Source organism: Schistocerca gregaria, chromosome 3, assembly GCF_023897955.1.
Source record: "Schistocerca gregaria isolate iqSchGreg1 chromosome 3, iqSchGreg1.2, whole genome shotgun sequence".
Classification (NCBI taxonomy): domain Eukaryota; kingdom Metazoa; phylum Arthropoda; class Insecta; order Orthoptera; family Acrididae; genus Schistocerca; species Schistocerca gregaria.
Genome location: NC_064922.1, coordinates 915,260,460 through 915,273,452, shown reverse-complemented (window position 1 = coordinate 915,273,452; position 12,993 = coordinate 915,260,460). Strand labels below are relative to the sequence as shown.

At 44.4% G+C, this 12,993-nt stretch overlaps 1 protein-coding gene across 1 annotated transcript in view; it reads right to left on the bottom strand.

Annotated features, from left to right (window-relative positions):
* Positions 1-379: 379 nt before the first annotated feature.
* LOC126355479 (probable serine/threonine-protein kinase nek3) overlaps positions 380-12,993 on the bottom strand; it is a 36,265-nt gene continuing 23,651 nt past the window's right edge. Inside the window, exon 3 of the mRNA XM_050005795.1 lies at positions 380-775. Coding sequence (XP_049861752.1) covers positions 632-775 — 144 coding nt within the window. The 3' untranslated portion in view covers positions 380-631. The remainder of the gene's footprint in view (positions 776-12,993) is intronic.

The following is a 12,993-nucleotide window of genomic DNA, read 5'->3' as shown; positions in this document are numbered from 1 at the left end:
GCATGGGCTCACACCTGCAGTCATTATCGAAGTGGCGTAGATAGATGCGGGCTTTTCAGTCACCTCGTATGTACTACTAAACATATCTCCAAAGCCAAGGTGGACACGTTTGGTCACTGGTAGTAGCGTACAGCTGTCTCTTCGAGATATACGATCATGGCTCCTCATTTCTTTTCTTTTTATTGTCGAGTTACCACCATCATCAAACTGGCAGAGGCTGCTAAATGTTGCGCTTTTTTGTATTGCTCATTGGTGCTCTCAATGCATTTACACTAGTTTTTGACACTTCTGTCTTCAACAAATAAATGAGTGCCGAAATTGTTGGAAGAAAAGCTATATTTATGGAAGAAAACGTGTGAAGGCATCAGAAACTTCTGTATAGTTGGCAGAATAAATATAATCAGTCACATGTAAATTAGACAGTACAGTAAGGGTACAATACATTTTGTTCATCATGACTATAACAGAGATGTTTTCCACGTCGTTCTTTCACGTCTCCATCGTTCTTACTCTGACGGCATCAGGTGTGCATTCAGTATTCCGCAAAGTGCCTTCGCTCGCTGGCCGCAGGCGCACACTACCGCCCCTTCGTTGGCGTGCGCAGAGCTGGGGAGAGCCACGGAAGTGCTTGCTAGTGGGAACGAGAGCTATCGAGGCTCGACGGCAGTCCAGCGAAGAAGATGGTGACTGGAGACGCGTTGGTGGCACGGCTGGAAGTAAGGCCCGCGGATGCTGTGGCAGCAGCTCCCCCCGGGACTTTCTGCGCTGCCAGTACCTGCACAAAGAAACGGGGAACCAGTAACGTCACATGACACTGCGGGCTGGATAACCCCGGGCAGTACGTTCTGGGGAGTAATTGTAAATGATACCATTTTTCGATCACATTGGCGCCTTTCTCTTTCGAATTTCGTCTTTAGAGACACTGTTTACTCTAGCTGTCTGTGATTACTGTACTTGCTGAGTAGCGTCTTCTTTCTGTTGTTGAAACCATTTGAGACAAAAGGGTAAAGAGCGAAAGCTGGTTCTGGTATACAGCCTTTGGAACCACTGCTGTTAGCGCACAGAGTGCACTGTTAACCCCGCGCGCATCGAAGTAAGATCGATGAATTACATAAAAAAATGGCTTTGAGCACTATGTGACTTAACGTCTGAGGTCATCAGTCCCCTAGAACTCAGAACTACTTAAACCTAACTAACATAAGGACGTCACACACATCCATGCCCGAGGCAGGATTGGAACCTACGACCGAAGCGGTCGTGCGGTTCTAGACTGAAGCGTCTAGAACCGCTCGGCCACACCGGCCGGCAATTACATAAAATAAATTCCCACTTGCAAATGTGGACTATCATCTGTGCAATGGAATGACTACAATTAAAAAATTTGTGTCAGACTAGCCTCGAACTCAGAAGCCCCACTTTATGATGCTGTACTCCAACTGACTTGCATGCATGTCTCTAGGAACGTTCTATCGTTCTTCTTAACAACATAGGCACTGCAAAGTCGTATCAGAGTACGATTCGCTGTAATCTTACTTGGTATATGGCGCAGTGGCCCCCAAGCAGCCTGCCATACTGCTTCCGTGCTTCAGGCGTTTTCGCCCCATAGCTCCGGTACTATTTCCCTAGTAGGCATTCCCAAAAGCCACCAGTGCTGGCCAATCAGGAGTCCTGTTGGGCACCTGCCGTCACAGCTTGGAAGGCGAAGCCCACTTTGCATACGTCACGAGGGTAGGCCTGAGCTCGGTCACTCACTCAGCTCAGCAGACGAGCTGCATTTCTAAATATGTCAACTCGTAAGTGGGTATTTACGTACAAACGATAATTGCATCCTCCACTGTAATCTGCTACTCTGGAGTATTACTTATTCGTAGCACTAACGACGAAACACACAACTTTGGAGCATGCTTCAATCTAATGACTATGCTCGACATAAATGATAAAATGGCTTGATTATAGCAGTTTTTCTCTTTTGCTTAACAGTTTCCATTTCATTCAAGGTGTAGTGCCTAGTGTAACTGATAATCCTTTTGGCGAGATTTTAGTTTTATTATACATAGTGATGTAACGAATTCGTAGTAGTACTATGGACTTCCAATCATTGTAGCATTAGTCATGAGTAGGACTGCATAGTAACGGTTTTTTTCCCTTTATTAGTTTTCGATTCCCCCCAAAGCAGGCTGGCTGGCAGCAGCTTAGTACGCCGCTCTTAAGCCTACAGAGTTTTTAAAACATAAGAAAAAGATGGCAATAAAAGCAAGCGATAAAACGGTGACTTAAATTGAAAAATGGAGGAAAATTGTGGAAGTTAAAACATAAAACAAAGGTTTGGCGGTGCTAATAAAATACACGGGAAGCAGACAGGTAAAATAGTAGACAAACAATCCAAAAACACGGTGACAGTCTGGTTTCTGTTCGCCAAAGATTATATAAATCATACCCAGTGACAGTATGTTTTCAGTTCGCTACACTTTGGAAGAGATGCACAATACTTAACACTCACTTGAAAACACTGCACTAAAATGTTGGCAGGAAGGTGACACACCACAGACAAGGGCAGATTTGGGGGGGGGGGGGGGGTCGGGACCTGGACAGATGAGGGGGAAAAAGGAGGGAGGAGGGGAAAAACGTAGTGGGGGGGGGGGACCGATGGAGGGAGAGGACTCAAAAGGGGGACAGGGCAGACACGAGAGGGAGTGAGGAGGTGAGTGCAAAAGGCCTCGGGGGAGGGAAGCGAGGCAGAGAGATCACTATGTGACTTAACTTCTGAGATCATCAGTCCCCTAGAACTTAGAACTACTTAAACCTAACTAACATAAGGACGTCACACACATCCATGCCGGAGGCAGGATTCGAGCCTGCGACCGTAGCAGTCGCGCGGTTCCAGGCTGTGGCGCCTACAACCGCTCGGCCACACCGGCCGACTGGAGAGAGATGCCAGAGTTTTGAGAGGTTACTATGAGTGGACGATCTGGACGTGTGTCCGCCAGGAAAAGGAAATTTCTAAGACTGGATATATATATATATATATATATATATATATATATATATATATATATATATATATATATAATGAATTTTGAACACTATTAAGGCAAATACATTGTTTGTTCTCTATGAAAATCTTTCATTTGCTAACTATGCCTATCAGTAATTAGTGCCTACAGTAGTTAGAATCTTTTATTTAGCTGGGAGTATTGGAGCTCACTGTATTGCAGTAGCTCGATTAACGAAGATTTTTGTGAGGTAAATGATTCATGAAAGGTATAGGTTATTGTTAGTCAGGGCCATTCTTTTTTAGGGAATATTGAAAGTGAGACTGCGTTGCGCTAAAATATTGTGTGTCAGTTTAGTGATGATCAGAATAAGTAAAGAGGAAACTGTCTGAGTACGTTGAGTTTTAATCAGCTATTTCTGTATCAAATAACGTAAGAGTATTTCCAGCACTGTCATTCTTTATATACAAAGGGGAAATTTCACAAAGAGCAAACAGCTTTTCCACATAGTAAATGTGTTTCCCTATGTCACTTTAGTCCACAGTTCGTGGTCTTACAGAGCACGGGGTCCCGTGTTCGATTTCCCGGCGGGGTCATGGATTTCCACCTCCCTCGAGATGACTGGGTGTTGTGTGTCGTCTTGATCATCATCATTCATCCCCATTTCGGTCGGAGGAAGGCAACAGCAAACCACCTCCACTAGGACCTTGCCTAGTACGGCGGTGCGGGTCTCCCACATAGTCCCCTACGCTCTGTTACGGAGTATGGAACTTCATCATCATCATGTCACTTTAACAAGATAAAACTTTTAATTTCGATGTTATTTTTTTCCGTGAGTCGAATGAAATTAAGACAGTATGTTGCCTCAAGAAACATCATGAAAATTCGTCTAGTAGTTTTTGAGATTAGTGTGTTCAAACAAACAGACAGACACGACTATTTTGATGACTTAAAGGTATAGGATTCCCCACGTTAAGCTCAAGTAACCTACGAAAGCCCAACGAAAATTTGTATAGTAGTTTTGGAGATCAGCGTGTTCCAACAGAGATACAGACACAACGCTCTCGCAGACTCGGTTTTAATAACTACAGATTTGCAAACATTAGTTTACAGGGCATACGTACGCTTTCCTGTCGCCGGATTCGATACGGGGCCGGCGCGACTGCCCCTCCGAGAAGCAGCGCCTTATAACGCACGACTACCCGGGTGGGTCTGATTGCAGAGTGATTAAAATAATTATTTAATGGTCAACAAGTGTGAGAGGAAGAGAGCTGCGCTGCCAGCGACGAACATTATATCAAGTGAGAACACGACGGCAACAGCGCAAGCACATCGAGTCCGACAATGAACCGTGATTGGATAATTTCTACATTATCTTCAGGGCCTTGGAACCAGAAAGGACAGCAGAGTGAGCACGAGCCTAAGAAATAATTTTCTTCGTGAAAACACTTGCAATCACTGATAGTCAACTATCGCGTACTGAATAGACAAAACAGAGAACTTGCTACTTCCGTGGCTGATACTGTTACTGATCAGTGCAACTAAAAACGATTTGTAACATCTTACTCTATCGGTTTGGGATTTTCTGGTAGTGCAGTACACAAAAAAGTGCGTATGTCGTTTTCCGCAAGGAGTCCCTTTTCAAGGAGTTCGACCGCCTGGTGCACTTTTTTATTTCACCCCGATTCGGCAACTTTATGATGAAAACACCACACACGCGCGGTCCCGAGCGGAGAGAATTCCCGGCCCGGCCGGAAATGAGCTTGGGAACCATGATACTCAGTAACGCTAAGTCCACGAGTCGGTGACTGCAGTACTCAAACAACATCCCGAGTACAGCACACGGGAAGAGAAGAAACAGAAAACAACATACTGGACAGATAACTATTCATTCTTATAATCTGCAATGATAGCATCATATTGTGTCCGACATCGAGCATGTAAAGTAGACAATAAAGTGTTATTGGAAGCAATGTGTCCCAATAAGTCATATTTGAAACTTTTTAAGAAGCGGAACAGAAACAGGACTAGGAAATGCCTAATATATTGTTGCTCTGACGATCTAAGAAGTATCTTGGGTACTTTAAAACTGTGTGCCAGACCGGTATCTGAACCCGCCTTCCTGTCCGCGCTCCTCTACAGAGCACGGCGTTGGAAAACGCAAAACAGGAACTATGTCGCCGTCGCATGAGAAGCGCGAGACCATCACATGAGATTACTGTCAGGTGATCTCGGGTTTCATTGTCTAGGGTAACAAGTATTTGCCTTTCTCCGTCTTGCCTGGAACACTTGAGGGCTTTATACCAGAAAGACATTCAGGGTTTGTATTTCCTAGGAAGTGTTCTGGGGTAGGAGATGAGATTCTAAAAACATTGCGTACAGGTTCAAATGGCTCTGAGCGCTATGGGACTTAACATTAGAGGTCCTCAGTCCCCTAGAACTTAGAACTATTTAAACCTAACTAACCTAAGGCCATCACATACATCCTTGCCCGCGGCAGGATTCGAACCTGCGATCGTAGCAGCAACGCGGTTCTGGACTGAAGCTCCTAGAACTGCTCGGTCACAGCGGCCGGCTTTGCGTATAGGAAGCAATGAGTGAACGATTCTCAATGGTCAGATAGCCCATCACCAGAGTTTGCAAGAATGTTTGTCACTGACTAAACAAGAATTATTTAGGTGGACAGAGATATATTAGAAGAGGAGACATAAGCTTGGCTGGAATTGACGTTTGATAACAATGAGGGGTGGTAGCAAGATCTCTTACACAAAAAAATCCTTTATTTCTGTGTGTGTCCTCCCTTTTAACTACATAAGCTTGGATGGAATTGGCGTTTGATAACAATGAGAGGTTCTGGCAAGATCTCTTACACAAAAAAATCCTTTACTTCTGCGTGTGTCCTCCCTTTTAACTATAGGCTTATTAAGATTTGTTTGCCAAAGAGATGCTACAAATCAGCTGTAGACGGTGTACTGACTGTTTTCGGTGCTTGTTTTGCAATCCAGTCGACGGAACTGAGGGTCTTTTGAAAATAGTTCAATTGGTACAGGTCACTGGTTAGTGATATAGAAGAAGCGACTATCTTACCCCTGTCTTTATGTCCAGAGTAAGGTTCGCAACCATTACATTACATGAGGCTGCAGCAGTCCATAAAAATTATCTCGCTCCACCAACAGACTTGTTAGAACAAGTCATCATAGCAATACCTCATGTGGTCTGTGTTACGCCTACACTTTCGTCTACATCTACATTGATACTCTGCAAATCACATTTAAGTGCCTGGCAGAGGGTTCATCGAACCACCTTTACAATTCTCTATTATTCCAATCTCGTACAGCGCGCGGAAAGAACGAAAACCCATATCTTTCCGCACGAGCTCTGATTTCCCTATTGTTATCTTTGTGATCGTTCCTCCCTATGTAAGTCGGTGTTAACAAAATATTTTCGCATTTGGAGGAGAAAGTTGGTGATTGGAATTTCGTGAGAAGATTCCGTGGCAACGAAAAACGCCTTTCTTTTAATGATGTCCATCCCAAATCCTGTATCATTTCTGTGACAGTCTCTCCCATATTTCGCGATAATACAAAACGTGCTGCCTTTCTTTGAACTTTTTCGGTGTACTCCGTCACTCCTATGTGCTAAGTATCTGACATCGCGCAACAGTATTCTGAAAGAGGACGGACAAGCGTAGGCAATTTCCTTAGTAGGCCTTTTACATTTTCTAAGTGTCCTGCCAATAAAAAGCAGTCTTTGGTTAGCCTTCCCAACAACATTTTGCACGTGGTCCTTCCAATTTAAACTGTTCGTAGTTGTAATTCCTAGGTATTTAGTTGAATTTACGGCTTTTAGATTAGACTGATTTATCGTGTAACCGAAGTTTAACCGATTACTTTTAGCACTCATGTCGACGACCTATCACTTTTCGTTACTTAAGGTCAACTGCCACTTTTCGCACCATTCCGATATTTCTTCTAAATCGTTTTGCAGTTTGTTTTGGTCTTCTGATGACTTTATTAGTCGATAAACGACAGCGTCATCTGCAAACAACCGAAGACGGCTGCTCAGATTGTCTCCTAAATCGTTTGTATATATAAGGAAGAGCAAAGGACCTATAACACTACCTTGGGGAACGCCTGAAATCACTTCTGTTTCACTCGATAACTTTCCGTCAATTACAACGAACTGTGACCTGTTTGACCGGAAATCACAGATCCAGTCGTACAACTGAGACGATATTCCATAAGCACGCAGTTTCACTAAGAGCCGTTTGTGTGGTACAGTGTCAAAAGCCATCCGGAAATCCAGAAATACGCAATCGATCTGAAATCCCTGGTCAGTAGCACTCAGAACTTGATGCGAATAAAGAGCTAGTTGTGTTTCACAAGATCGATATTTTTTGAACCCATGTTCACTGTGTGTCTATAGACCGTTTACTTCGAGGTAATTCATTACATTCGAACAGAATATATGTCCTAAAATCCTGCTGCATATGGACGTTAACGATATGGTCCTGTAATTTAGTGGGTTACTCCTACTATCTTTCTTGAATATTGGTGTAACCTGTTTGACGGTTGTATATGACTGTTAAGTGTGGAGCTAATGCATCAGCACACTCCGAAAGGAACGTAATTGATATACAGTCTGGGTCAGAAGACTTGCCTTTATTAAGTGATTTAAGTTGCTTTACTACTCACATTTCCTGGAACTTATCTCGTTCCATCAACAGACTTTTTGGAACAAGTCAGCAGAGCAATAGCTCATGTGATCGGTGTTACGCCAAACCTTTCCTGGAAATTATCTCTCTCCACCAACAGACTTTGGAATAAGTCTGCAGAGCAATACCTCAAAAATATCTGTGTTACGCCAACACATTCCTGGAAATTATCTCGCTCGAACAACAGACATTTTGGAACAAGTCAGCAGAGTAATACCTCACCTGAACTGTGTTGCGCCAACACTTCCTTGGAAATTATCTTGCTTCTTCAACAGACGTTTTGGAATAAGTCAGCAGAGCAACACCTCATGTGATGTGTGTTACGCCATGACTTTCCTGGCCCACCTAACAATTTGTAGGCAGTAGGGCCAGCTTGCTGCCAGCACGATTCCAATGCAAGGGACAGAAATGCGATGTATTGACTCCCTACGTCAGGATACATCGCATCTTTTGATAGTTACACAGGAGCGAGCCCTTACAAATAATGGCCGCTTCAGCCACGCAGTACCTGTTATCGATTGCTGCTTACACTAGAACTCCTCCACACCAGCCATCAACCCAGTGAACAGGTATTCTGAATGATAGGAAAATTGATAACTAATCGAACAATCACCACAGTGATTGGAAAGCTTTACTGTAATTCGTTGTTGTACCTTAGAATTCAAAAATATGTGGGATTAAAGGCCAACCGCTATACAAAGTAGTGCGTGACGCACAATGCCATTTCGTTTTCAGATAGTGAAACTTTCGGTGGGAGAAAATAGTGAGCCAGTGTGGAACTTCACAAGGAAATGGTGCACCTCTGCAGGCAAGCGTGTGAACATCTTGCAGAAACGATCTGCGGAAGGAGAGGTGCTTTCATCCAGGCAGGATAACATTGTTTTGACCAATCACCAGTGGATGTTGGGATTAACGGATAATGCTTGGGAAGTAAGAACCGAGGTGCGAAACCTGGATGAAGTTTTTCTCGGAATTATTCCGGACATCCGGGAAGATTGGAGTATCAAGCGAGGTACACAATTAGTACCTGGTGCATCGTCTCTCTTGTGAGTGCCTCCAGGACCATGGATTTGGTGCCACGCACACTAAAACGACGGAAGCTGAGAAGCTGAGGTAGATAGTTGCTGGAGGTAGACTGTTAAGGGTGTTATTCAAAGCATTAGATGCTGATGACATGTATGGGACTCAACGACACGCTAATACAGATGCAGATAGAGGCGGAGGGTACCAGAACCCTGACGGAATGGCAGCTAGACAATCTGGAACAGGGAATGTTCAATAAAACCATAATGGTGCGGGGGTTAACAGTAGAGCAAGTTACGTAACAACGACCTCCAGTTCTGTTAACCAAAATTTAAGTTCAATGCAGGGCTGGTTCGAGATACTGGATATGCGGTTGGTCTACTGATGATCTGCAATGCAGCCACTAAGTACAAGTAACTACATGCCCGTCCCAGGCGATCCACACAGCCTTAGGGACATGTGAAATGAAAGTATTTTTAGAAGGGACAAGAGCAGAAGGATGGCCATGGAACATACGAGCAGGGGCCTCATAAGGGAGCAGAACAGTTAGAGCTAGAAAGTAGCGGTATATAAATGCTACGTGTGATATTTCGGGGTCAAATCTCAGGTGCCAGTAACTGTATCAAGACTACAATTCTGAAACTAGCATATCAGGTAGTGCAATTGCCTGACAAACGCTTGGAGTTACTTCCTGGTAAAAACCTGAGCTTTCTGAATTTCATGGATCCCGGTTTATGCAGTTGTCTGGACAAGTCCACAGCAGGGTTGGAGGGGCATGTTAGTGCGCAGAAAATGCTCCTACACATACACCACACCAGTGTCACAGCTGTTACTATCATAAAATCACAGTAACAAGTACATCCACTTCAAGAACCATCTTGCTGCTAATTCTGGTTTGTGCGGCTTACACCTGTCTATGGCACAAAACCTAACACCCTTCTGGGCTACCTGTCCACCATATATTGAAAGACTGGCTCACCCTGGAAAGCAACTACTCACTACTGAAACTAGCCATCAGAGATGGTGAACTGGACTGGATCAGTGTAAAATCGGCTGGGACGAAAAGAGTATATAAACGTAAAAATATAAAATTTAATGTTTAAGTAATTAACAGAGTTAATAGCAGTCTGCAATACAATGGACAGGATCTTCTAAAAGAAGGAGGACTGTTGTCTAGTCGACTTGACAATCCGTGTGCAGATGGGCCAGTGTACTGTCGGTGTAATCCTGATGCTTCGGGCAGAGAAGAGCTGAGCCAGCGTGGCAAAAGCTTCTGGACTGGAACTACAGCTAGTGTGGTTACCCCTTTCCAGAACCCGATCCTTACCGCCTGGAATCCATACTTGTAAAGGGTGTCTTTGGTGTGCAGCCTGCGCTGGGGTTCTTCTTGTATCCATCCCACTTTGAGTTTCTGGATGGCTGCTACACTTACGCCTAACAGCGAAGCCGGTTTACCTGCTTGACTTCTGCAACTGCCATCCTGTTTTCTGTATGCGGCCAACGAGATATATGGGGAATGTGGCTTGTGTCACTGTACGTGACGCTACAGGTCTTATGAGTGCAAGCGGCCGTCTCTGGCTGGGAGTGAGTTACTATTTCAGATGAATTTAATAATTTTTTATTGTGCATTACATGCAAGCTTTCAATAACAAAGTTAAGAAATTTAGTGGGCCATGCATGGAACCGAGCGCTAGCGATGTACGGCGGGCGACTAGTGTGATGTCACACGTTCGTTGCAGGCCCTGTATTTGTCGTGGGTTCCTTTTCTGCGGCTCCAGATGTGCTGACACTGCACCATTCCGGTGTGGCGTCCATGCAGTGGTGGCTGTCGCCCACTGTCACATGATGAGCTGCCGAAGCAGCGCCATTCAGGGTCAGCACTTCAGGATCACTGCCTGCTTCGACTGTATGTATTCTGCTGACTGAATACTCTGCAGTTACCACTGCGTTTCTGATTCCACAACAGCCAAGGAAGTGTTTCTTCATACTTGCTGCGCAGTCAACCATTCTGCCTACTGATATTTCTCTCATACCCTACAAGGTGCTAAGACTGCAAGGGATTTGACTATGGCCAAGTACAGGACACAGACCCATTTTATGATGGCTCCGAGGTGACACACGAGAAGGAACATTCCAAGATGACAGTAACACAATACCTTACGATGAAGAAATAACTGCCAATATAATGTCGTGTTACTAGGCTATAAATTAATAATTGTTACAAGAGAACCCTATGAAATCTTTACATCTCAGCTTGGTTGCGGACAAAACTGACAGAGAATCGGAAAAACCATTTCTTGAACTAGTTTTAAAACACGAAACTGAAGTAATCTACTATAAACAGAACATTACTCTCGTGTGTTAAGCTCTCTGTGATTATCTGATATCACGCAACGACAGTCACTGGGCAATCCCACAAGCTGACATCCTGGATGATTTAGAGTTCAGTCTGCAAGTACCGTTTAGTCAAAAGAGTACGTCAACGCAATAGCGTGAAAATCTGATATCAGTTCTCAGAAAAAATGACAGCAAAGACATGTACATTACTGGCCATTAAAATTGCTATACGACGAAGATGACGTGCTACAGACGCGAAATTTAACCGACAGGAAGAAGATGCTGTGATATGCAAATCTTTCGCTTTTCAGAGCATACACATAAGGTTGGCCCCGGTGGCGACACCTACAACGTGCTGATATGAGGTAAGTTTCCAACCGATTTCTCATACACAAACAGCAGTTGACCGGCGTTGCCTGCTGAAACGTTGTTGTGATGCCTCGTGCAAGGAGGATAATGCGTACCATCACGTTTCCGACTTTGATAAAGGTCGGACTGTAGCCTATCACGATTGCGGATTATCGAATCGCGACATTGCTGCTCGCGCTGTCAGGATCCAATGGCTGTTAGCAGAAAATGGAATCGGTGGGTTCAGGAGAGTAATACGGAACGCCGTTGTGGATCTCAACGGCCTCGTATCACTAGCAGTCGAGATGACAGGTATGTTATCCGCATGGCTGTAACGGATCGTGCAGCCACGTCTAGATGCCTGAGTCAACAGATGCGGACTTCTGCAAGACAACAACCATCTGCACGAACAGTTCGACGACGTTTGCAGCAGCATGGACTACCAGCTCGGAGACCACGGCTGCCATTACCCTTGACGCTGCATCACAGAAAGGAGCGCTTGCGATGGTGTATTCAACGATGAACCTGGGCGCACGAATTGCAAAACGCCATATTTTCGGATGAATCCAGGCTCTTTTTACAGCATCATGATGGTCGCATCCGTGTTTGGCGAAACCGCCTTGAATTCACATTGGATGCGTGTATTCGTCATCACCATACTGCCGTTATCGCCTGGCGTGATGCTATGTGTTGCCATTGGTTACACGTCTCTGCCACCTCTTGCTCGCATTCACGGCACTTTCAACAGTGTACGTTACATTTCAGATGTGTTAAGACACGTGGCTCTACCCTTCCTTCGATCCCTGCGAAACCCTACATTTCAGCAGGATAATGTACGTCCGCATGTTGTAGGTCCTGTACGGGCCATTCTGGATACAGAAAATGTTCGACTGCTGCCCTGGCCAGCACATTCACAAGATCTCTCACCAATTGAAAACGTCTGGTCAATGGTGGGCGAGCAACTGGATCGTCGCAATACGCCAGTGACTACTCTTGATGGACTGTGGTATCGTGTCGAAGCTGCATGGGCAGCTGTACCTGTACACGCCAGCCAAGCTCTGTTTGACTCAATGCGTATGAAGGCCGTTATTACGGCCAGAGGTGGTTGTTCTGGGTATTGATTTCTCAGGATGTATGCACCCGAATTGCGTGAAAATTTAATCAGGTGTGAGGTCTAGTATAATATATTTGTCCGTTTATCATCTGCATTTCTTCTTGGTGTAGCAATTTTAATGGCCAGTAGTGAATGATCAGCTGAAGAACTTCATCGTCATCACCATCATAAACTTAAGAGCATGCCTTGTCGATTTAGTCACGTCCCTCTCTCCATTGTCATCCTGTTCAATTCATCATACGATTTTATCTCCATATCTTTTTTGATGTTATTAAAGTAAGTTTCTCTTGGACTGCCTCTTGGTTTTTTCCCTAAAACATTTCCTTCAAATACATTCTTTAGAAACTGGTTGTGTCTCATTATGTGCCCTATCATTTTTGATTTTCTTCTTCATATATAATTTGGCAGCTTTCTTTTCTCGTTCACTGCTCTTAAAACCTGTTCATTACTTTTTCTATCTACCC